This window comes from Eufriesea mexicana, unplaced genomic scaffold (genome assembly GCF_001483705.2).
Source record: "Eufriesea mexicana isolate 0111107269 unplaced genomic scaffold, ASM148370v2 scaffold1490, whole genome shotgun sequence".
Taxonomy (NCBI): domain Eukaryota; kingdom Metazoa; phylum Arthropoda; class Insecta; order Hymenoptera; family Apidae; genus Eufriesea; species Eufriesea mexicana.
The window spans coordinates 80,403-106,939 of record NW_016909592.1 but is presented as its reverse complement, the minus strand read 5'-3'; the positions used below and the strand labels follow the sequence as shown (position 1 = coordinate 106,939).

General features: G+C 41.6%; 1 protein-coding gene across 1 annotated transcript in view; it reads right to left on the bottom strand.

Moving 5' to 3' along the window:
• Positions 1-23,247, bottom strand: part of LOC108548241 (uncharacterized) — a 70,542-nt gene extending 47,295 nt beyond the window's left edge. The window contains 1 exon segment of the mRNA XM_017901086.1: positions 22,588-23,247. Coding sequence (XP_017756575.1) covers positions 22,588-23,247 — 660 coding nt within the window.
• Positions 23,248-26,537: the final 3,290 nt, after the last annotated feature.

Genomic DNA, 26,537 nt, shown 5'->3' with positions numbered 1-26,537 from the left:
TTTTTATATATATATATATATATATATTTATAACAATTATATTTGCTAGGGAATAATAGAATAATATTCTCGCTTTTCGTTTTATTTTTCCATTTTTCAAACGTTTCAAGTTATTTTATCTTTTATATCTCGATTACTATTTTCTATTCGATTATATATATATATATATTTTAGCTATAGGTTAGGTTAAGTTATTGTTATAGGTTAGGTTAAGTTATTATTATGGTTGTATATTATCATAGGCTGTTATATCGTTAATATAGTATTGTTGTTATAGTAGTTATATATTCTCTATAAAATAAGCAATATATATGGAGGTTAACCCTTTGACTGCGATACATTCTTAAAGAGAATCATCAATACAGACGGCGCGATATTTGACAATTGACACCACAATATTGAATATTGAATATTGAAACAATTTCCGATATTCATTTGCTACGTTATATTTCAGGTGGAATCAATTGGTAAAATAGCAAAAGTGTACAAGTAAGAAAAATGTAAGGAGCGTGTATTTAAGTCTTTCGTATATATGGATAAATTTGTGAGGACGTATATATACGTCTTCCGTAGTGAAATGGTTAAGAAGAGACGGAACCCTTGTAATCCAATAGGAAAACTATAAAGCTTTATCTATCTAATCTACTCTATATTTCAGCTAAATTCGTGAGTCATCATCCGGTATCACTAATAGTTCAATATCGCAACGATTGCATCCGATTTTCAGGCGACTGTCGCGCCATCTGTAGGAATGTTTACGCGCTTACATTAACACGAACCTAACCTTCTTACACGGACGTTTCTTCCTTATTTCTCGTCACAAAACACGCGAAAAAAAGGGGAATGTATAAAAAAAAATGCATTATTAACGTGACTAGCGTGTATCGAGACAAACATCGTGTGTGAAGTGACTCAGGCCTGTTGCATTTTTCATACTTGTGATACCTGAGTACGAAGTCTATTTAATTTCGCTGCTTAAAATAATAACATACGGAAACCAATCCTTTTTTGACGCTAGCATAACACGATATTTCGGTCTTTTAGACAAAGTATCGAAATTTAAGCTTGATCTGTTGCATGGAAATTGTATGATACGAGAAACAAGATGGCGGTACCATAGTGGTTTTGCTCTGTCGGTAAGAATTTCTTGAAATTCTTTCACGAATTTTAAGATCGTTCGATAGGGACTAGCTAGGGTCCCTATGGTATAATTATTTTTGCAGTTATGGTTGGAGGAGCCGTGTCACTGCGAAAAGAGGTCGACCCGACAGCATTCTAACGTATATCGCAGAAACGTTTCCGGAAAGGACACGTTCCTTCGTGCCTTTTACAATATTAACTGTACGTGGAATTAAGCCTGCAAAGAGAAAGGACGTGGACGAATAAGAACGTTTGGTGAACGATTTCCAACTATGAAACAGCTCGCTCCAATCGACGTTTTTATTTCTAGCCTATGACATTGATCAATAAGATGTGTGTTTTTGCTACATACCACTGTGTTGATACCACTTAATCTGGTATCTTCGAGGCGAGCAGATAAGTGCTTAATGCAAGTGTCTGCTCGTTAACCTTTAACTATTCGGACTGATAGATCGAGGTACTTTCCAAAAATAGAAAATCATAGTTTACGTGAGGGATAACGAGCGTGGAGGATGATACATATGTATGAGATTTGTTATCGACATACTTATAGGAGAATCTATTCTTTATGGAATAAATTGGAAATTCCTAGATTTAATAACCGACGTCAAATTTTTCTCCTTCACACCTCACAGGGAAACTCGTTTTTCCTGCACTCGATAAGTTTCTACGATCGGTCTATAGCATTCTAAAAACCCGGAGTTCATGCTGTTGCTGATTTCTTACGAGTTTCGATGGTTGAGAATCTTTTATACGGAATTTTGTATGCAACAGTCGTGGAAGAACATTTATTCACGACACTTACACCCAAAGAAAGCTTTCCCCAATTATTATTTTTAATTAAGGATATATTTATTAATACCTTTATTGCATGTGACACAAATTCGAATCAAAGCATATTTTTATTTCAACGTTACGTACTCATGTTATTGGCAATCATGCTAACATATTAGCGTATATTTTGGTACGATTTTTATAAAATAATTCGGTTTTTAAGGGAACTTAAGTTACAAAATTTATGGTATTGGAGATTTTTTCCAAATTTCGATAATTGAAATTCTTTTATACGGAATTTTATATATAACAGTCGTGAAAGAACATTGTTTTGCGATGTCTACACTATGGAAAGCTTTCCCTAATAATTATTTTTAATTAACGATATATTTATTAATACCTTCTCTGCATGTGACACAAATTCGAATCAAAGCATATTTTTATTTCAACTTTACGCACTCACGTTATTGGCAATTATGCTAAACCTATATTTTTGTCCGATTTTTATAAAATAATTCGGTTTTTAAGGGAACTTAAGTTACAAAATTTGAAATTTCAAACAAAATTTATGCTATTGGAGATTTTTTCCAAATTTCGATAACTGAGATTCTTTTATACGGAATTTTATATATAACAGTCGTGAAAGAACATTATTTCTCAACACTTACACCATGGGAAGTTTTTCCCAATAATTATTTTCAATTAACGATATATTTATTAACACTTTCGCTGCATATGCCACGAATTCGAATCAAAGCATATTTTTATATCAACTTTACGTATTCACGTTATTGCCAATTATGCTAAACTTATATTTCATTCCGATTTTTATGAAATAATTCGGTTTTTAGGGGAATTTAAATTACAAAATTTATGTAAAATACATAAACAAAAATAATAGTTGGAAGGAAATTACGATGAAAATTGGCGGTGTAAAGGTTGAAGAATTCCATAGAAGATAAGAAATGGGTACCGACGTCAGCTGTGAAAAAGCGGGAAACTCATAGCTCGCTTTGAAAACGCAACCTGTCACCCATAGACAAGCACTCGTCCCTGAAGAGGAGGATTTAAACGCGGTTAGCAAAATCGGCACGCAGGATCGAGACACGCGTTCGCGTGTTCCCCCGCGACGTCGTGGTGTACGTGAATGCCGGTCACGATAGACAGTCACGGAGGATTCTGGCGTGTTGTGTGAAAATATTCGTGCGTGTCGATCGATCTCGCGAGGAATGCGCGCGGGTCCTCACGGAATTTCCGCGAGGTCTCGCCCGGCCATGGCGGAGACGTCTCGCATGGCGAGTAGAGGCGAGGAGAAAAAGGATAATTGAGAAGGATATATGGGAAAATGATGCCGCGCACGGGTGTATCGACGTTGCTTCGACGCGAGCTCGGGAACAAAAACTTAATTACTATTTGCCACAGATAAATTAATGGTAATTGCCGCGAATAATGGCTCGCGGAAGGATACCACGGAGGATTCTGAAATTTAATTCGAAGATATTGAGATGTAATTATGCGAGCCTTTCCTTCCGAAGGAACGGCTTCAAGGCGGCCGATATGCCGATGAATCGAAGAAAACAATCCATCCGGTTAGCTCGGCATCATTTCCAGCTTAACGACGTGTCGCATTTGCATGAAACCGCATTATCCTTTTCATTCCTATTTATTCCCTTTTTTTACTTGCAATTACGCGCAGTCAGCCATGATACTTCATCACCGTAGATCTCGGAACACGTGTATTACCATTACAAGTTTCCATCGAGAACGACAAGGTAAATCAGAACCGTTGAACCGATCGAAGCCGGAAAATCGGAGGATCGGTGAGTCATTGATCACTGAATCATTGATCAGCATTTACGTTCGTCGTTGGAGCACAGACTTTTTTGTCACTACTGCAATAAGAGATAACTCGTCGTTCCCAATGTTAACGCTACTAATGTAGCCTCATAGTTTATTCATATAAATTAATCCTTGCTGTCAGTCGAGCATTCAGAAGTCAAGGATTCATCTTATCATAGCAATTGTAACCCTTATATGATTTATATAATCCAATATATCCTCACTAAAAGCCAATGTCTACCTTGTGCTATGCCTACCCCAGTTTAAAATGGCAAAATTTATTACAGTATTTATGTCACCACCGTTTCCAACTCTACCAATGAGAAAATAATCTTATCCTACAAGCTGCAGTACACTATGAAGACTCACAAACCAGTCCAACAATCGCAATCTATCGTATTATCGTTTCAGAGTAGTTCTAAAATGCCTAAACTCTGTCAATAGTATATACGAAAAACCCAACTGTGCGAGATACTCCTAGATCTCCATACTCCCAACCTACTATGCATCAGTGTCACACGAAAGATGTTCTATTTCGATCAATAGGTTTCCAAGGAAAATTCTCAATCGATCACAAGCATGACATGTCTCCATGAAGTCCCTCCAGAGCCTTAGAAGACATTTGGCAGGTAATCTGTTCGAGAGGAAGACCGGAAGAGCCAGTAGGCAACTGGTCCCTGAAGAACAGTTTGAAATGTCAAAATTTTGCTACGGTATTTATGTCATCACCGTTTCCAACTCTACCAATGAGAAAATAATTTTATCCTACAGGCTGCAGTACACTATGAAGACTCACAAACCAGTCCAACAATCGCAATCTATCGTATTATCGTTTCAGAGTAGTTCTAAAATGCCTAAACTCTGTCAATAGTATATACGAAAAACCCAACTGTGCGAGATACTCCTAGATCTCCATACTCCCAACCTACTATGCATCAGTATCACACGAAAGATGTTCTATTTCGATCAATAGGTTTCCAAGGAAAATTCTCAATCGATCACAAGCATGACATGTCTCTATGACGTCCCTCCAGAGCCTTAGAAGACATTTGGCAGGTAATCTGTTCGAGAGGAAGACCGGAAGAGCCAGTAGGCAACTGGTCCCTGGAGAACAGAGGAAGGCGAAGGGAATGGAAGGTGGTGACAGGGAGGAAGGGAATCGTCAGGCCAGGTGAAAAAAGGAAGGCACAATGACGAATAAATAATTAGCGTGTGGCTTGGGGGCTGCGGTTTGGCCGCGCACGCGCCCTGTCGTGCGGCTGTCCACAGCCGACAGTGGCGTCCTTTAATAACGACGTGGGGGCTGTTGTTTGCCCCCTTTTCGACCGCCACACACTGAATTGCTGCTCGAGCCGTGTAACGGATGATTTCCCTTCGAGAGACGGTCAGTCTTCCTCAAGAATCGCGCCGTTTTTTTCATTAGCTCCACTTACCGTGCCGGTTGTTTGCAGAAAGGGTGGCGCTGGTCTTGGAGGAAGAGGAGTAATACCGACCTCCTGTATCGTTTTACCAAATAAATTCCTGCCAAGACGGGATGAGTTACCTTCTCCGTCGTAGGATGCAATTTTAGATAGGATTAATGCCCAGGCCTGGCTTTTATTGCACCCTGCAAGTCGGATAGCCGTTATCTTGTAGCGGACGTTTACGACAGATGTGCCTGTGCCTCGACAAAAGTCCGTGTAATTAGGAGAACGGTACACTTTGGTACTTTCACTGAACCTGCAGTACGTAACCAGCCCCCTTCACCTAGCCGGGTATCCTGCCTCTCGGTTGCGTTTCGATTATCCGGAGCGAATCTTCCGGATACACGTGCGCGCGCGTGTAAGTAAGTACGTATACCGTTCGTACGATGAAGTAGCCTAGGTTGGGTCGTTTAGTCCTTTCCGATCCAATCCTTTTATCTTTTATACGTGCTTCACGACCAACCGGCTTCCACGTTTCTTCTGCTTACTTTCTATATTCAAATAAATTGCAGATGGGTAGCTGTTTGTTGTTACTTGTTCCATTTTGCCCGTGTGCAACATGCAACATAATAACCTACTTGTAGCGTTCGCAGTTCCGATTTTAAATACATAATAAGCTTCTCGTATCCATAATATAATGAAACAAGCTCCAACTGCTTAAGCGACTTTTGAAAATTTCTTCCAAAACAGGTTCTCAAACGCAGATTGCGGCAAGCTGAAGAATCCTGCGTGTAATTCCGATATAACGGGTACATTGAACTTCGCGGATATTCTTTGATATCCTGTCGCGAACGGTGAAATTGCGAAATAAAATATTCCTCGGAAAATTATTTGGTGTTATAAAAGACACCGTACGAGACAGTCGCGAGTCCATTCGAGTTATTCATACTTGGCCCGAGATTAAGACCACGAGTCAGGCTCGAGATATTCGTGTTTAGCCTGAATAGTCGACGACGAGTGAGACTCGTGATGTTCGAGTTTGACCCGAAGTGTCGATCACGAGTCAGACTCGTGATATCCACGTTTAGCATGAAATGAAGCAACGAGCCTGACTCGTGATATTCAAGTTTGGCGTAGAATTTTCATCACGAGTCAGACACGAGATATTCATGTTTAGCCTGAATAGTTCACGACGAGTGAGACTCGTGATATCCACGTTTGGCCCGATGCGTCGATCACGAGTTAGACTCGTGATATCCACGATTGGCCCAATGTGTCGATCACGAGTCAGACTCGTGATATTCAAGTTTGGCCAAAATTTTCATCACGAGTCAGACTCGTAAAAATAGTGCAAGGGGTTAACCGATTTGTGCAGTGAACGGCTTATATATACACATCGCTCTCCTCACTCCAATTACGGAAGCTCGTATATACCAATTTTATACATATAATTGCCTACAGTAAGGTATAAATATTTTTGCAATTAGAGCTTTAGATGCTTTTATTGGCGATACGAAAAGAGGCAGGAAATTTGAAGCATACCAGGTAGGAAGGTGCATCATCTGATTAGGAAAACTGACATAATGGAGACGGAAAGTGACAACGTTAAATAACCCGCAGCAACATCCACGTAGGACGAAATTATGGCGATTACGAGGACGCGATCAGCCGTGTCGCGTGCTTTTTTCCCCAGAACGGAAACGCGGAGAGGCGATCTCATTCGCCGGGAATGAAAGAGGAAAATGAAAAAGCGGGACGGGGAATAAACGCTGGCCATTAATTATTCATGCGTTACAAAGTGACACGTAGAGCCACGCGATTGCGCGCGTATCGGGGGGGCATCCTGCGCAGGGAACCGGCCGCTGCGCGCCGCGTCACGGGGATCCCCCGTTTCGCGGTAATAACGCCATGCACGCTTTTTGTCGCGGCCCGCTTGTCGTTAACTCACCGATCCGCAATGGAAACGCCGTAAATACCTGTATGCTCGAGGGTTGCTGATTTCGCGATAATGTTTGCATTAACGCCGTGAAATGAGTAATTAACTGGATTGGCGTTTTAATTGTTCGCGATCGAGATCACTTTTCGATAATACCTTCCATCCTGTGTCTGCAAATGTGCGAGACCAGACGTTTAATCCCTTGCGGGATTAAGCTCTCCATTTTCTCTAAATTTTATGTACAATATGTGTATTGTACATACGTAGATGCATAATTCTTTGTTCTTTTAATTGTAATTTGATAATTTGGTAATGGTATATTGACACAGATACGTTGTAAATTGGGATAATAGAAATGAGTAACGTTTTTAAGTACTTTTTCCAATTCGTTTTTGCATGTACAATTACCCCTTTTATAATTGTACTATCGTTTCTGGGACACCCTGTATAGTATATATATATATATATATATATGTATATATAGTCCTTCGTTTTTTAACGTAATTTGCTGACAGTTTGTTGACATGGATACGTTATAAATTGGGAAAATAGAATTATGTATCATTTCAAATTGCAAGTAGATTCTTGACTATGAATGAGATGAATGACTATGTTGAGATAAAACGACGAATGCAATTTGGATCACAAACATCCAAGACCCAAGACACAAGGATTCAAAAGATTCGATGAATGTTGAAATGTTAGTTTGAAAACTGTCTTAACAGCAGTTGTATTAAGTTTCTTATTTGTAAAAATTTTTAAAACATGTTTGGAATTGTTGGTAATATCATTGGACATTTTGGATGAAGATTAAGTGGTTAAAGAAAGATGGAACTAAGTAGTTACTGTCAGACATTTTGTAGCTGAAAATAGTTGATACATGGAGAGATAAATATGTGGATTACAGGTAAATCATAGTCTTGTATAGTGAAAAATAAATCACCTCGAGGGGAGTTTATTTTAGTAGCCAAGCAATAAAGCAGCCATTTTTTAAAATAAATGTCGAAATTAGTTAGATATTCAACACTTACACTAGTAAATTAAATTTTACGAAGCAATAGTCTATTTACGGTAATTAACAAAATATTACAGAATTTACTATCCCTAAACGAAAATGAAACTGAAAATCTGTGAATCTTGTAAACGAAACATAACCTATAAAAGTAAAACTGGAAACCTGTGATCTCTTGTCAACCAATATTCGTAAACGAAACATAACCTATAAAAGTAGAACTGGAAACATGTGATCTCTTGTCAACCAGTATTCGTAAACGAAACATAACCTATAAAAATAACATGGGACACGCGAGGTATGCACCGATGCCACGGAAATGTTTATAACCTGAAAACGCTGCGATACTTCTGACCCAGTGAATACGTAGAGGAAGAAAAACCATAAATAAACCGCCTCTATTCAGACACTCGAGGCGAGTTACGCCAGGAAGAGTGTTCCAGCAGGGACGATTTACATGGAGAAACGAAAAGTCACGCGGTGCGTCGTTTTTCGTGGTCTCATCCGCTTGCATGCACACTCGGCAAGCTCGCAGCGCGCACTTAAATCGCTTTACGATCCAGAAAAGCCGAGGCGGTTCGCAATTCCGGATTCTTCCGGCGATCGTCACGCCAGAAAAGTTCTAGCGCGCTCCCTGCGGAGTGCCGGCGAACAAACGCTGTCTAGCATGCTTGTTAACGATGAAAAGCGTGCAGCCTCTGTCAGAGGCCGGTACAATGCTACTCGGACTTGGACAGCCCCGCCATCGTTTTTTACCTCAGAATCACGGCCCGCCTGCGAATCGACCGCTACAAGCGCGAAATTACCGTGGTATATGTAGTTCGTTAGTATGTCGCGATCAGGTTATCTCCACCAAAATAAATACTCGCATTGTTATACATTTTATACGAATTTTTTAAAACTTCAGACAAAATTTCATTTTTAACCAAGATTTTCGTGCAATAAATAATCAACAAATCAATGAATCATTCCACACAAGCACGAAATTATCGTGGATACGTGTAATTCGTTATCGTGTCACGAAGAGGTTATGTTCATAAAGATAAATAATTATCAGGAGAAATAATTCGACTATTAAATATTTTATTCCAATTATATAACACAAATTTTGCAAAGCTGGAGCAAAAATTGAATTTTTAAACAGAATTATAGTGAGAAATAATTACCATGGATTTATGTAATTCGTTACCATGTCACGAAGAGGTTATGTACACAAAAATAAATGATTATCAGGAGAAATGATTCGACTATCAAATATTTTATTCGAATTATATAATATGAATTTTGCAAAGCTGGAGTAAGAATTGTATTTTTAAACAGGATTTTGGTGCAGAAATAATTACCATGGATTCATGCGATCCGTTAGTACGTCGCGAAGAGGTTATGTCAACAAAAATAAATAACAACGAAGAGAAACGGTTCGACTGCCAAATATTTTATTCGAAATTTCCGAAACTAGATTTAAAATTTAATCTTTAATCAAGATTTTGACGATATAAATAATTACGAAATGAAACGAATCGACTATTGCGTATATCGTTCGTGTGAATATTGCAAAGTGAGGTTAAAGTGTGATAATACAGTGATTATTAAGTTTGATTATAATGCGAACCATTCGTTATCGATTTCGAAATTCATTCACTGGCGTGTGGTACGAAGTAGACGCATAATACATAATATCGCGCGATCATGAATGGTATTACTGTGCATCTGCGTTTTGTTCCATAAATTCTTAATCGATGTCAGACACCTCGTTAGCGTTCCTTTCGATCCAATAGTAACTGATCAACGGATCCAGATAGAGGGAACACGATTCATCGTTTTAGTTTTACTTTTCGAAATATCCTCCGCCATTGTGACGTGATTCCCACATCGTTACGAGTACATATTAGTCTATAAATCTCGTGTCATTTGCTGTGTCCTACTCAACTAACCGGCTCTTTAAAATTCCCCGCAGGTAACAAACGACAATATCAAACTTGTACGATATCCCAGGACCAAAGAATCAGTCCTTTCCTATCCATCTTCGAGAACAGCGTCTACCTAACCTCTATCATCATCTATCACACACAACGCATTAGACGCTTGTCTAACTGTATCCAAACATCGTTGACTAGTTCTTCGTTCATCCTCGATGCATCAACTCGTTCATACAAACCCGTTACTTGTGTCCAGATCCACGCATTCCAGTTCATCTCTGTGACACTATATATAAACCCACAACTACGTAATTTCGGAACTGAATTTAGAACTTAATTGTAAGTTCTTTGCTTAATTATGACAATACAAAAACCCATTGTCAGTTTCATTTCCATATATGGAACTCTCGTCGATCCAAGTGTCCAAATTAAGAGGGAGACACTGTAGTTTAGGCAAGAAAATTTGTTACTACCAATTGAGGTTAGGTTCTCGTTGCTATATATAAACCCATATCTACGTAATTTTGGAACCCAATATAGAACTTAATTGTAAGTTCTTTACTTAATTATGATACTATAAAAACCCATTGCCAGTTTTATTGTTTAGTATTCCATTTATTATTTTATTTAGTTTGTCAAAACATTGGCAGTTTTATTTAGTATTCCATTTATGGAACTCTCGTGGATCCAAGTGTCCAAATTAAGAGGGAGACACTGTAGTTTAGGCAAGAAAATTTGTTACTACCAATTGAGGTTAGGTTCTCGTTGATCCCTAGTCCGCTAGGTGTCTCTACTGTCGCTTCAACAATTAGTCCCATAATTTTTATTTCGATATCTCGGTGCAGTCATATTGTTCGGTATTGTTAGATTGTATAACATCAATTTTATATTATATATTAACCCTTTGCACTCGAGAGATGCCTTCAGTCGCCATTTGATAAATTGTCGAATATCAGAATTAATTAATATTTCAAATTTAAGATAACGTAACGGTGTGAGAAGTATCGAAATCGAATAATTCTACGTGTTAATTATTACATTTTTAGATTTATAGCAGAAAATCTTTAAATTCCTACTCTTCTGCAGCCAAAAAATCATCGAGTGCAAAGGGCAAATATTTTCTACGAAATCAATATATAATTAACACTAGATTTACGAATTCCGTCAATTTAACGAATGGGTTGCTCCGCAATTATACGATGGTAACAGATTTAGTTAAGTTATATTAAGACTGTTAATATTGCAATTGTTTTTAAATTAAACTAATCGTTAAAAAAGAAAAGACTCGTGGTTTCCTTTACCTGTAAATTTGACAGGTGTCCGTAGAAATTGGTATACAGATAGCGTCCGTAAACCTAGTGTTAATTAGATGCGTTCTAAATGTAACTATATAGTAACTTTCTTTAATTCGAATAGACTCACGCCTGTTCGATATTTTATTCTACGATATTTATATGAATTATGCGAACGTTTTAAAATGTGGTTACATCTTTGCATTCCCACAGCTACACCTACGCCACCGTGTTTCCATTAACTTAAGCTTCGTCGCAAAGAACTCGTTTGACACGCTAAAATTAGACGGAATGCAATAAGACAGCAGAGGTTAGTTTGACGCAGGACAGCGGGTGTTATTCTTTTGTACTGGATGAAGTTGCGTCGCGACGTTACCGCCAACGATTTTCTGAAGACAAGAAACCTTCTACACGGTAGGCGTAGCAGGGGCCCCGACTTTTATAAGAACCGTCCAACAGCGTCGCTGGAAGGGGCCACTCGAACGGAAAAAGTTAATTGTCAGCAACGCAGCGCGCTATATCACGCGGACGCCATGTTAAAAATTACGTCGCAGACTTTTTCACGGTTGCAGCGAATCGACTTCCCCTTCGCCGTGCGCAAATTAAATTTTTCCACCAGCTTAAGTCCACGAACACCGTTTCCACGCGGCTCCATATCCTCTTGCCCATTCAAAAACCCACCTCTTCATTTTCCTCGCTCCCTCGAAGCCGCGTGACCAGAAAAAACCCGACTTTTTCTCCCGTCCACTCAATTAAAGCTCGCCGAAAGCGCGTTGCACGAGCTTGTTTTCGCGTGGATACGAGACGAGACGAATCGAGCGCATCACGCAGCGCCATCTGTTGTGGCCAATTGGACGGGCCAGGTAGAAAAACGCGGTCCGTCCGGGCCCACGGCTTGTAAAACGCATCTGGCGAGCGGAATCCCTCCGGGCCCTGGCCTGTCCTCGCGGGCCTACGCAATTCTTTCCTCGTTTCTCCCCGTCGACGTTGTTATTTGCGAATCGACACTGTCTCACGCGGAAGAAACGCGTGGCCGATCGCTTCGGCGCCATCTTGGTATCATATGGTCTTGCCTTTAAGCAGACCAGTCACGCAGCAGAGTACAATGAAGGTACTCTGCTGACGTTAAACCACCAAAAATTGATCGAATCACCGATAAAATGGAAGAATTCTTTTTAAAATGCAAGATATTGGAAAATTTATTATAAGTATATACTATATACTCAAAATGTACAACAGGATATTATTTATAAAGTACATACTTCATTGTATCGCGTTCAAAGGAAATATTTAACCAGCTCATTCTGAGGAATAATCTAGGTATGAATGCGATCTTGTTTGAAGGATGCGCGATGCATTGTGATAGGCAGGCTGAGGCTAGGTCGGGTTTGGATTAGGTCTAATTGACAATCTTGCGAGGCACGAAAGGTGGAGTCAAGCTAACTCCGAGCTAGCGGGGTACATCTCTCACTTGTGCCTGTGCTTCCTGGCTATCTTCTCGTCTCTGCTTATCTGTTCACTCCCGCTCTCGTAAAAAGATGGCGGATGGGAGGAGATATTTATTAACTGACCTACGTAACGGCCTATGTGTATCGATAATTATCGCGATTTACATGACGCAACCGTTCGAGTTACACATAAGTTACTCGGGCCTGAGACGGGAAATGGATGGTTTAATTACGCATATCAAGTAGGCGAGTTCGATTCAGCGGCGCTGCACAATGTTTTACAGTTAGTCGCATAATTAGACGTATATGATTATGGAAATCGCACGGGTCTGCGAGGTGAAAACGGACTGTCGTGGCCGCGAGCAGCTAGTTCCAGGTGTGTGGCGCTAGTTACTTCCGTAATCCTCCGTACTGACGGCACAATAGTTGCGATTGAATGTAACACGGGTTACCCTGGCCGTAACGAAATTATTAAGTGGGCGTCCCGGTGCCCCGTAACGGGATCGATAGGGAACAACGGTAATGCCTCGCGACTCGTGATCGATTCCAATTGACTGTATAACTCATCTCCGGCAGCCTTTAACCTTTTCGGTGCGCGCCGACTGACAAGTTATTGCACCGGCTCCCCGTTTCAACGTTCGAGTAAACCTATGCACGGATGTACGCGAAGAAACATGCTGCTTTCCATGTTAGCTTTCCAACTAACCAAATTCCGAAATTTTCGACTGTGCCGTGATCTTTCGTCGAATAGGTATATCATAATCGGAGCTTACAAATGTAACCGTGAAACGCGATTCTGGGTCCCTAGTGTTAATTCTCTAGGTGCAGAATTTTATTTTAAAAATTCCGTAAATTTAGAAAATAAATGTGCGAATCATAATTTATTTTATCACTAGTCCAAAAATTGGGATCCAATAATTGCGATGTAATTATTGTCACTGATGAATTACTTAGTAGTGTCGTAAAGTGCAATGGTGAAATACAGTAGTGACTTGAGATAAAATAAAATTTTATTTGGAAAATATAGCAATTTGCATATCACGTGATTTCTAAATTTACATAGTTACGTTTTGGAAGAAATTTATGTTATGGAAGTAACTATAATAACCGTGTTAGAATAGTGCCTGAAATAATACTTTAGCCTATGTATTCCACTATACCTTTACAGGATACTCAAAGTACTCTGCTATTAAAATATCTAGAACGAAGAAACGCTATTATAAAAATACTGGAAGCCAAAATACTCTTTTACAAAAATACTCGAAACCAAAATCCTTTATTAAGGAAGTACCTACTGAAAGCGTAGATTCGATATTAAAAATGTGCTCGAACCAAAAATTTAATTTAAAGAAAAGATACGTGATTAGGTAATCTTCAGGTAAAGATATTTAAAAAATTTGTCGAAAAATTCCAGGAGCGTAATTATATTTGCAAGATTTATATTTCGTCGTTTCCACGTTTCGAGTAATCGTATCTGAATAATGGAAAAAATGTTTCGTTTCCCCATAAACCGGAATGTAAAATGAATGACGTTGAATATAAAACGAATGACGTTGCACGTGAAACGAGTTTACGCACGAGCAGGATTTTTAATTCATCGGGAACGTGTGTACGTTTACGTTATCGATGACTCACGATGCGATTATTAGCGTCTTGTCTAATGATTTTATGCATGGTATAATATTATGTCTCCCGACAGCAAACACTCCCGATAAAAAAGATTGAATATTAACCACGCTGTGTACGTGACGTGGCCGCCGCTGTAGTTGCTGAACAAATTAGCTGCGTTTGCTAATTAGTCGCGAATTTTCAGCAAACCTCGCGGAAAATGCAAACAGGCCGACACGTGTACACACTATCGCATATGAAATGTAGAAATTAGATGAAGGACCGGTTTCTAGCATTTTTCTTCCTTACTTCCATCGTGAAATATATAGCTTAACAACCAAATTTCGAAAATAAACGTGGAATTTCCATTACGAACGAGAAATAGAAATTTTTATAGTAAGATAATTACGATAATAAATAATTATTATAGCAATAACCAGGGCATAATACAAATAATATAATAAGAAGCATTTTTAATTAATATTAATTTACTGCTAATATCGTTAATTATGACGTAATGTATGTCATAAATATACTATAGTTACTATATAAGTGGTTTGAATCTATTCGAAACGAAGTTTTCATTTATTTTGCATTGCAAGTATTTACATCTAAATAAATAGCGAAAATAAAATTATCAGACCGAGTTTGCAATTTTAGAAAAATTAATTTTTAATTCACCCAAATTTCCTTATAGAGCATCACTGACACAAATGATATTAATAAATATAATATAACGTGTAATATTATTAACATCACTGCAATAAATAAATAAATACTGGCAGCCCTCGTGCTACACGGCATCCTATAACACGGTTTCACTATAACACGATTCATAAATTGCAGCAAACCTCCTACAACACGGTTTCACTATAACACGATTCATAAATTGCGACAACTCTCCTACAACACGGTATTTTCTAGGAACCTATCTACCATGTTATAGGAGAGTTACCTGTAATTAAATATGGTAAATAACTAAGTAAATTATTCTCGGAAAATATATCGAAATTATAAAATTCTCGATAAACAAATTTCTTTCCCCGATAATTTATTTTTCTTTTCTCCTTCAGCAGAAACAAGTTCTTTTTGAAGATATTTCATCCCCCTGCATTGGATGGTACACGATGTTCGACACTTTTCCCAACATCGCGATAATCCCAGCTACCTAGTATCACTGTTGCAATTCTTGTAATACACTCTACTCTTTACATACTTTTACTAATTAACTGCAACTACCAGCATGCTCTTCCGCACTCGAATGCTTCGAAAGCCAACAAACAAATGCAAGAACCAGTTCCAGAGTATTTAGAGGTACTCGCGCCAAGTAATGAACATCAAATCAGATTACTCGTGGGCCGTGTTTATCGAGCGTATAACATAGCTGAGGAACAGATCCATTCGCAAATAGCGAAGGTAAAATATTGCACGTAATCGATTTAACTATATTTCATTTAGAGGGACTCGTAAATGGTCACTTTATCTTCCATCCTTCTATCGGTAGCATATTTGACGCTGAACTCTGATGGCTACTCCCCCTAGCGTGTCAACAAAGGAACTACGCACGAATCATTATTAACAGGGATAATATCTCCTTACTTACGTCTCATTTGTTATGAACACTATTGACAGTGTACAGAATAAAAAGGTACTTCATTTTGGATTTATAAATAGAAATTGAAGCAAGGCAACAAACGAGGAAAATTGTTATTCGAGATAATATTATCCCACTTTTGGACTTGCATCGGGAAGAGTACCCAGGAATAAAACAAGGAGAAATTATTGAGGACAGTAATATCTTGTTTCCTAAATATTGGACTCGCTTAAAAGGAGATGCTAGGTCAGAAAAGGAATATAGGGAAGAATAATATGGATTAGTATGGATTAACAGGAAACCCAAAAGCACTTCACAACACTGTAGCGTGTCATAAAATTGTCCATACCCCCTAATTTCAGTGTGAATTCTTCTACTCCTCTTCTGAGACACTTGTTTCTATCCAGAGAAAATTTAAAATCCATTATACTTCATCTGATTCTTCACTCTCCTCCCTTATCTTCTATCACACTTGCTCCCTTGTTCGTTGCTCGTTGTTTCCTATCTATATCCTGTCATAGTACGAGTCAAATCTCATAGCAATTCTAAAATTAGATCTGCAATTTCACGCCAATTATTTACCACCACATCACTGTCTGTGTGTTCTAAATGTAAATCGTGTCCTGTAATAAACGTTTCCGTTGCTTTCGCAACACAGTCTGAACGCGAAGTCGGTATCAACGAGTCTAATATCTCTCTGATAAAGCTACCTGAAATACAGGCAACACTATCCATTATACTTCATCTGATTCTTCACTCTCCTCCCTTATCTTCTATCACACTTGCTCCCTTGTTCGTTGCTCGTTGTTTCCTATCTATATCCTGTCATAGTACGAGTCAAATCTCATGGCAATTCTAAAATTAGATCTGCAATTTCACGCCAATTATTTACCACCACATCACTGTCTGTGTGTTCTAAATGTAAATCGTGTCCTGTAATAAATGTTTCCGTTGCTTTCGCAACACAGTCTGAACGCGAAGTCGGTATCAACGAGTCTAATATCTCTGATAAAGCTACCTGAAATACAGGCAACATGACAAAGACTGCTAGCCTGCTTAACACTAGAAAGATCAAGCTCTAACTTGCTACAATGCATCTCCTCCAAAAATACAAGTAATCATAGAGAATAAAATTATCAAAAACATGTAAGTACATATATGCTTCTGACAAGGCTTTAAATCAAATGTTAATTGAAATAATCGAATTCGAACTCGATACGGTTCCATTTAAAGCAATTCGTCTTGCAAATACTCGGGACTAACGAATAAAACTGGATCGCGAAGAAGAGCGGAAGCGTACGCTAGAAGCAGTGACAACTAGCGCCACTGGGCACGTAAGTCGTAGGCTAGCGCGACAGCGCCTGGCGAATCTGCCCGATCGGGTCCGATTCGGGGGAGTCCTGGCGCAGGTGCGCGATTTCCCGGCACGAAATTTATATACCGATCCGCGGCAATCCGCCGAGGAAAGCCGAAGGGATCGGCTTCGATTCAATGCCCTTATTTGCCGCGGGTATACGTTACGCCGCGTTATCTCGATACAGGTGCGTGCGTCCACGGCGCGGAAGATGAACGGTCGTTAGAGAGAGGAAACGGTATGCAGATGGGAGAGCCTGGACTGCATCCAGCGCGGACACTTTCGGCGCGGAAGATAGCCGGCTAGTCGAGAGTCGCGCTTCGGCTGGATTTGGCGCGAATCCGCGATCATCTGATGCCTAAATGGACATCTCGCGGTCGATTCTTGGTACCTGCAAGCGATGCTAGTAATTCTTCCTGGTGTCTCAAAAGGCACCTATGAAAGATCGCGTGGTAAATATGGAGATCAATTAATTTCAATGGAAATAGGTGGTTGTGGGTTACGAGATGCAAATGGAGATTGAGAGTCATAGGTCTATCGGTGATCAATGATCTACCGTTAATGGCCTGCAATGACAGTGACCGTGCATGAACTTTTGTAGATGTAGTGGATGAAGACGTTGAGGTGCTGTCAAATAATTCTTGCGAGTTCTGATCCTTTTCAAATGCATGAAAACCTTTGATACCTGTACTATTGAAGACGTTGAGGTGCTGTCAAATAATTCTTGCGAGTTCTGATCCTTTTCAAATGCATGAAAATACATCTTCTATCTTGGAAGACGTGTCTGGGTAGCCAACCCTGTAACTAAGGCCTAGTTGTAAGTTTACTAGTAGATGCTGGCCAAAAAGTCCCTGGTTTCTGATTTTAGAGTACCATAACATTCTTTGACTTCTATCCTTGTGAAAGATAAATTCTTGAAGTTAGTCTTTCAACTGGAGACTACGAGTAAAACTTGTCACGAAATTTTAAAGACTATACATGCTCAAACTTCATTGATACCTGTACCATACTACAGACTATACGATTTACTGAACTTAATTCTCAATTAAACCGTATTCATCGAAGAACATCCATTTTTGACTATCATCTCCGAGGAAATGTTAGCCACAAATTGCAGAAATTGATATTAAATACATAATTCATTAATAATCGCGTAATATGCGAGTTGACCTTTCGCATTTACCGTAAACACGCGGAGTGTGCTTTCAACAAGCGAACTGCCGATTAAAAGGTTAACTAGGCACATTTCACTCCTCCTGGTAAATAATACATCTGACAAAATCGCAGACCACTCTTTCTAACCCTGGGAACCTGAATCAACCGTACACAAATCGAACCATTACGTCCAAGGTCCCATGCAGGCCCCACGTATCACGAAACAGCCCTGGAACCCATAAATGGCGCCTGGAAGCTGAGACCCGACACCAGGGCCAACGCCGAGGGCTCCTGGATACGTTCGCGATTGGGTCAGTCTGACCCAATGACGCGTCGGTTCGCGACCCACTTCCCGGTCACGTTCCATCCACGAATTACGCGCGTTCCGCAGGTCGCAATTAGGCGGGAGCAAAAAAGGAGCGCGGCGGACTAATCCATGCGGGGCGGGTGCGCGGGCAATTTGAATTAATCGAAGCGCTCGGTAGCCGGGCGGCTGTTGGCGTAATTTATAAAGTAACCACGCGGTTCGTACGCATTATATAACCATAGAATACGTAATGCGACTGGCCGGCGGACCGCGGCCAGACCAGAAGTCGCCGGCGAAACGCGTCCGCCGCACGCGCATCTATTTTAATCCACCGATATTATAATAATCGTTGAGCAAACCGTTCCGCGCCGGCCGTTTCCCGCTCGTGATCGCCGCTCAACGGGCCCCACCGCGCCGTCCCGGACCGCTACGCGCCGTGGCGCGGGGTCCAACCCCCGAGGGGCCAAACCGACACGCCGAGTGTAATCACTGTAATTTCGGCCGTGGACCGGCGTAATTTTTGACCGCGCGATCGCGAACTTTCATTCGATTTCATTAAAACCACGAGGAACCCCAGGCAGTCTTCGCAGGTCGTGCGACGATAACGCGACGTGACCGACGATTTCTCCCTGGTCCCGAGTTACACCTCGCATTCCTCTTCGTCTTTTCACTTATAATCTACGCAAACAGTTACATCATCGTGTTTTGAACACTGTGTGCATCTAATTATCGAAATAGGGCTAGATTATCTAGCTCTGAGGTCCCGAATCTTGGGTCCTGATGCCCTAGGACGTGTCATTTTGGTGTTTGGTGTACTGCAGGGTTTGTGCTGGACTGAGCATCAGAGAAAGTTCCCCAATTTTGTTTAATTTATCAAGAGATTGTCCAGGTTGTCTACCTTTAGGTACCCCAAATTGGATGCATGAGCAAGGTTTGCTAGAATTTTTGCTATACCAAGTGTTGATTCGAGTTACTCAGAGATTATTTGGCCTTTCTAGATTCGATATACCTAGAAATTAGATCCAAGTTCAGGTTTAAGTCAGGTTCTTGAGAATTTCTGTTAGATCGGATCGGTTCTTAGCACTGTGTGCATCTAATTGTCGAAATAGGGCTGGATTATCTAGCTCTGAGGTCCAGAATCTTGGCTCCTGATGCCCTAGGACGTGTAATTTTGGTGTTTGGTGTACTGCAGGGTTTGTGCTGGACTGAGCATCAGAGAAAATTGCCTAATTTTGTTTAATTTATCAAAGATTGTCCAGGTTGTCTACCTTTAGGTACCCCAAATTGGATGCATGAGAAAGGTTTGCTAGAATTTTTGCTATACCAAGTGTTAATTCGAATTACTCAAAGATTATTTAACCTTTCTAGATTCGATACATCTATAGATTAGATCCAAGTTCAGGTTTAAGTCAGGTTCTTGAGAATTTCTGTTAGATAGGATGTGCTCTTAACACGGTGTGCATCTAATTGTCGAGATAGAGCTGGATTGTAGGATGCTGAAGCCCTGAACGTGTAATTTTGTCCCCATTCGCATTGTTTAGGGCCTTGTCAAGTGGTTTGTCTTTGTCTAGTCGAGTGCTTTGTCTTCCTCAAAAAGATTATTTTTAGTCGCGGATCAGAGGTATCAATTGCAAAGTCTACGAGTGATAGACCACTTCTAGATTAGACTCGTTTGTGTTATCAGGAAAGTTATGACCAAGTTGTTCGCGCTGATAAAAGGTTATCTAAACTAATAGCTGCCTTCAGAGTAGTATCTTTAAGCATGTCTGCACATCATTGTCAGCTCTATCTGCACTTCTGGGAGCGTTTCTCGCAGAATCATTTTCCAGCCCTTATCTCATCTAAGATTCCCAGTTAAGTGTCATGTCATACACAACTTACATTGTAATCACTGCGACTGCCAAATATAAAAACCTGTCAGGCTAATTAGAGACAATTTGTACCAACCCCCTAAAATTGCCCAGGTCAATATGACGAAGCTTTTTACCGAGAAATTATTTATGTCATTGTCGATTAAAATTCTCCTCGAGTCCAGAGATCAACAGAGCCTTTTGACACTCCCATTTGCCCTATTCACTGAAGATCTCGGCAGAACCCTAAAGATAGTTTAACCTGCATCCCTGCGTTCGGGAAATCACGAAGTCATAATATACGACCTTTATAACGCGCGATCATTCCCATAAGTAATCGCAAGTCAGCATCGCTCTGTCTATTTAGCTGGTTGCGTTAACCTCGCGCCTTTGGGTCGTTCTTTGTTTCCCCGAGGCGCGAACGTTGGGCGTTAGCCAGGCCTATCCTCGCGTCTACGTAAAATATCAGCGAGATATTCGCGTGTTCGATTAAATGCGCCTGTCTTACATAATGCACGAACGCAGTTGTTTACACTGCGTCAGGTCCCGGAGAGCAAAAGAAAGTATCGTTCGATGCATCATTAACTTGTACGATTAAAATTTATCTGCAAGTAAAATCGTGGCCACTTCCGCGTCTCATGCAAAGACTGCCTTTTTATTAGGCGTTGACGTTCAGGTATGATTCAAAATGTGGTAACACGATCAGGTGGTCGAGCTTCCTTTAGGTGACGAAACACTTGCTACTATAGGCACCAAATTTGATTTTTAACCATTTGCGCTAGAAAGACGTGCCACGCACGTCGTAATGCTTTTGTCGCAGAATTGCCAACGACGTGGTACACACGTTTATTGGTACCATTGTACGTGAAACTAATATATCCTACTAATGTATCCTACCCTTGTGACGTCAGCTTGGATAGAGGTACACGAGTGAACTAGTGGGTGCTGAGGGTGCTATGGGTGCTATGAGTGCCTATAAATGGCCAATTTTATCGGCGTGGATTAGGATTACGTGGTTAACGAATGTCGTCAAAATGAATTACAGACAATTTAAGCAAATAAAATCGTTTTACCTCGCTTACATAATTGTATAAAATTTAGATAATGATTTAGGCAGCTACCATGCGCTGACATGTGCGATAGAGAAGGCATTTTCTGATGTTATTTAACAGTGAATCGAGTTTGCAAAAGATTGGATATTTCAATGGTTAATGGTATTTTAAACTCAAGGTAAAAAATTGCATTGGAATATTTGGTTTTATGAAAATAGCAATTGCGTTGCATTCCGACGCTTTCACTTTCCGCTATGGTCGAACTATGTATGATTGTTTTTATTCGTAGCGATTAATTTGCGCGATCAGGTAACAATACAAATATTTTTTATTTTTTATTCTAATCTCCCGAAAGGGGTGGAAAAATTGGACGGTATCAAATTCGAACTAACGATGAACGAACAATGATTTTTCATGGCCAAGTATATTTAGAGAAGTGCAAAATTGAAAAAGTGACAATTTTTCCCTATGGTGAATTTTTCCCCTATCCTAGGGTGAGAACTACCTAGGAGAAACATTGAGAAAGTAACTAAACGTCGTAATATAATCACGATTTTGCTGCAAATTTCTTGTCACCATATTTATTTTGGAACCACGCACAACCTACTAATAGGTAATTATATTTTTCCTCGTATTAAGAAATTCCTTTCACAAAATCTCTTTTCTATTAACCTCAAAATACTACTGCAACCAGTTGGGCAACTAGTTAATTAACAAGTTAACGAAAATAACCTAGTTTGACACCTATAGTGATCACAAGTTGATCAAATGAGAACTTAAGAACCGAACTTTTGGGGCACAATTATTCCCATTTTCTCAGCTATTTTGGCTGAAAGTGATTATCGGTATCGCGAACCTAACCTAAACCAGTCGCAGAGGATGAGAAACTTTCGGAAAAACTCACAGGCATGGACGGTGGCATTCCGCGAATGGTAGCGCCGCCCCATTTGCGCTTCCTGTTTTGATACTGCGCGGCCCTGTAGCCGCTATTGTTGTGCCCGGCATAGACCGGTGTGCGTTGCTGCATCGACGGCCGAAACGCGGCGTAAGGGACGCCGGGGTACCCCTTCCCGTGGTAGTCGCCCATCTCGTATCTATGCGGTTCATGGTGCAAAAAAACACTGTCACTGGCGACACTGTGCACTCTGTAACGTTCCTGCTCCTGGTCGTGCTCGTCGACCTTCGCGATTGGTCGGTCCGGGGATGGCCTGGCGTGGAACGACGGCGGCAACATCGCTTGGGGCGCGTAGAAATGCGGAAATCCATAAGAATTCGACAGTCCGGCGGTTACCGGCCGTGGGTAACCTTGAGGCAGCGGTTGACACTGACTAACTATATCGGAATTCCCGAGTTTCGTCGGAGGTACGAACGGTTTTCTGTCGAAGTGGAAATCGTGTGGAACGGCATGATAGTCGTCCTGGGGCTCGCGTTTCACGTCGAACACCTCCGTCGACTCCGGCACTTCGACTTTAACTCGAACTCGGCCGTCGGCGTCGCTCGAGTTGGCGTTTTTCGGCGAATTCCTCGGGGCCGAGTCCCCGTCGCCCACGCTACCCTGCTGCATCCTGGGGACGTTCACGGCGACGCGGCGACCCGCGTCAAACCGCGGACCCGACCGCGTCGAATCTCGCTCGAGCCTCGGGCGAAATGTCCACGAACGCGTTACGGCAAGCGGCGACCCAGACGAGCATCATTCGGGGCTAGCGAGGTAATCCTGTCGAGAAGCACGATCGAATAACATCGGTCGCGGGCGATGAGAACGACGTGCGTCGGAATGCTTCGTAGCTGCGCACTACGATCGAATTCGGAACGAATATTATCATAATCCTCGATGATCGTCCTTGATGTCACGCGGCTGGACGAGCGAGCTGTCAAACACGACGTATAGGTTAACTTTCAGGCACTGTTACAGGGGCATCAACAAATATTCTCTTTTTTGTCACGAAATATAGTAGAAAAAGAGCAGCATATTTGTGGAACGGTCGGTAAACGTGGAAGCATCACATTCGCGTAGTTACTTCTTAAGAATCGTTAAAACTGATCTCGATGCGACGTTGATGAAACTGTAAACGTGGCAAGCATGGAAAAATGAGACGGCGTTGTTGGAGTGTTCTTACAGGAGCATCGTCATAAGCATCGTAGAGCGTGCATATCCAGTAGGAAAAAATTGGTGCGTGGAGCACGACGAAATAAAGAAGCCGAGGACTCGTGGAACGAACAGAAGCGTTCGGCGGCACGCTGTCGGTTGGTAGAAGCAGCGCTCGTATAGCCGGCTCGGTGCTTTTCGGTCGAGTGGAGGGGGGTGAAGGAGGGGAGGACAAGGGCGGCGTGACAGTTTCCGTGTCACGTGTCCCCGACCTTAGGCCCCGCCTACGACTCCGATTTTCCTTCGCTCGGATCGTTACCTGGCCCTATCGGGGGCCCTTTCCTTCCCGTCATTCGTCGAGTGTCGCTCGTACGAGTCACACGGCTCCTATGGAACGTGCTGGACACGGCTTTTCTCCGGAGGGTTGTCACTTCCAGCTGCTTCCCGGCGCGAGAGAACGCACGAACGGCGAGTGTCAACGGCGCAGACACGCTTCGAGGCTTCTCTTCTTTTTCTCTTTCTCCCTCTCCAGCAGCGAGAGGCGACGATACGTCGTGAAGCGTGAAGCACCGTGTGTAGACGTACGCGCGAGAACGGACGACTCGCGTTTTCACCGTGTTCCGCGAACTTTTTACGGTACACTGCTTCGAGAATCCAGCGGCAACCGACGTGCTCGCTCTCGTTCAGTCACAGACAGCGAGAGGGGGTCGAACCGTCCGGGGATCGAACCTGGCTCTCTTCACGCGACACGCGGTTTTAGCTGTCGCGACGGAGCTATCTCGCGATCAGGGTCACGAATTACGGGGAGAAAAACACCATATCGTTCGAGGAACGCAACGAGCATACGTAAGGATGCCGGATTGCCTCGGTCGAGCTGATCGCGTACGAGTTTCGTTCCACGCAGCGTGAAACTTGGCGGAGGTGCGCGGCCACCACCAGCCAGCGGGAACGCACGAGCCTGCCCGAATACGCCCGAGCGCCGATATATCTCTACCTACGGAGTTGGCCGGCTGCCTCCCGCCTTCCGCGGACCTACACGGCTAGACCCACTTTGTGGGTTCACCTTTTGTTCAATCTACCAGTGCACTTCTATTCACGGCTTACTACTTCTTCTCGCGATGTGTCTACGCGTTCTCCCGCCGTCTTTTCGCCCATTTACCGTCCCCAGACAAGCCGTGCCTCTCCAAACGAACGCCATTCGAACCTGTCTAACCTCTCCGAGCCTGATATTTTTTTTTTTCCTTCCTTTTTCTTACCCACAGTCTAATTCCTTTGAGACGTAAAGACCCGAACGTTTCGAATCGTTTTTATCTTCCATCTCTACGTGCATCCGATTACGTCGTCCATTACGATCACGACAACAAGACGATATTAATTCGACAATTCACTCACCTTTCTCTTTATCTCTTATATCTCTTCCTCGATCTCGTATTCCTATGCGTTCCTCAGTCACATGGAGCTACGTGTTTCCTTCGATGACGGGTAAAGCGCACTTTAAGATGCACTAATGATACGAGTAAATAGTACGCGCACATTTCGACGGCGGAAAATTCAGGACTGTCGCCATGATGTCGAAGGGCTTCGTTTACCGTGGCGCTGCGTGCAGGACAGATTCACACTTAACCGATTAATATCGATAAAAAAGGGCACTTAATTATCAATACGTATCTTCGCGTTAGATTATTCGTTCAGTCGTGTTCTTCGCTGCGGACCTTACAGTGCGAATCTGACGTTCCGTAATCGACAGTTTTCGCGATATTATTATTCGCGTGATATTTTCGCGATATTATTATTCGCGTGATATTTTCGCGATATTATTATTCGCGCGATATTTTCGCTGTTATATTTACTTTCGTTAACAAATATTCGTGCACTTTTCCGCGCCGATTGATTTATGTCACACGGGGTACAGGTTAACAAGGATGTAAACACAATTAATTCTAATTCCGACACCGATGATAGATCGATATTTGAAGCAGGCTAAATCCTACGTAACGAATAATTTCAATAAGCTGCTTTATTTGACGAGTTTGTCCGCGCGTAATTACTCGCTGAGTGGTGCTAACTTAACGGAAAGAAATATCGAGCACGAGAGGTTAACGAACACTCCCATTCCATTAAAGCATCATTAATATATGGCAAACACGGCGCGCGAGAAGAAAACAGCAATTTGCTCGAAATAAACGAGGGACAGACAACTTCGAGGTACGTGCTAATAAATGTCGCTTATTCGAGCGCCGAAACTAATTTAACGCAATTTATTTGCCGATACCTCGCCCTCGTTCCTTTGTCCCATTGTCTGCGATACGTAACGAAATGGTTAATAAAGAAATGAATAAGTAAAACGACTCGTCGTTGCGCGCCAGCACGATCGAGTTAAAAATGACGCTGCGGCGAGCGTTCGGCGCGGGTAGTCGATAAGGAAAGCACCTACAATTGTGGCACGTAAAAGGGGGAAATTTATCATTTCCGATTCTGCGTTACCCTCGGCGTCTGTTCCGATGAGAACCGCCATTCGCGATTCTGTGCGCGCCGTTACACGATATATCAGATTACGTATCCGTTGCGTCATGTAAATTGATACTTGTACATGGCTGTACACCACGAACGAACATTTATTCGAGTGATAAATTATCGTAATGTCGAACAGTCACGCTTTCAATTCCAATTTCGCTAACTAGATCACCGGGCATCGCTCGACAGTCTAGCGGATGAGAGCTTGGCGTTAAGTAGTCCCCAAGACTGTATACGACTGTTACGCAACGAGC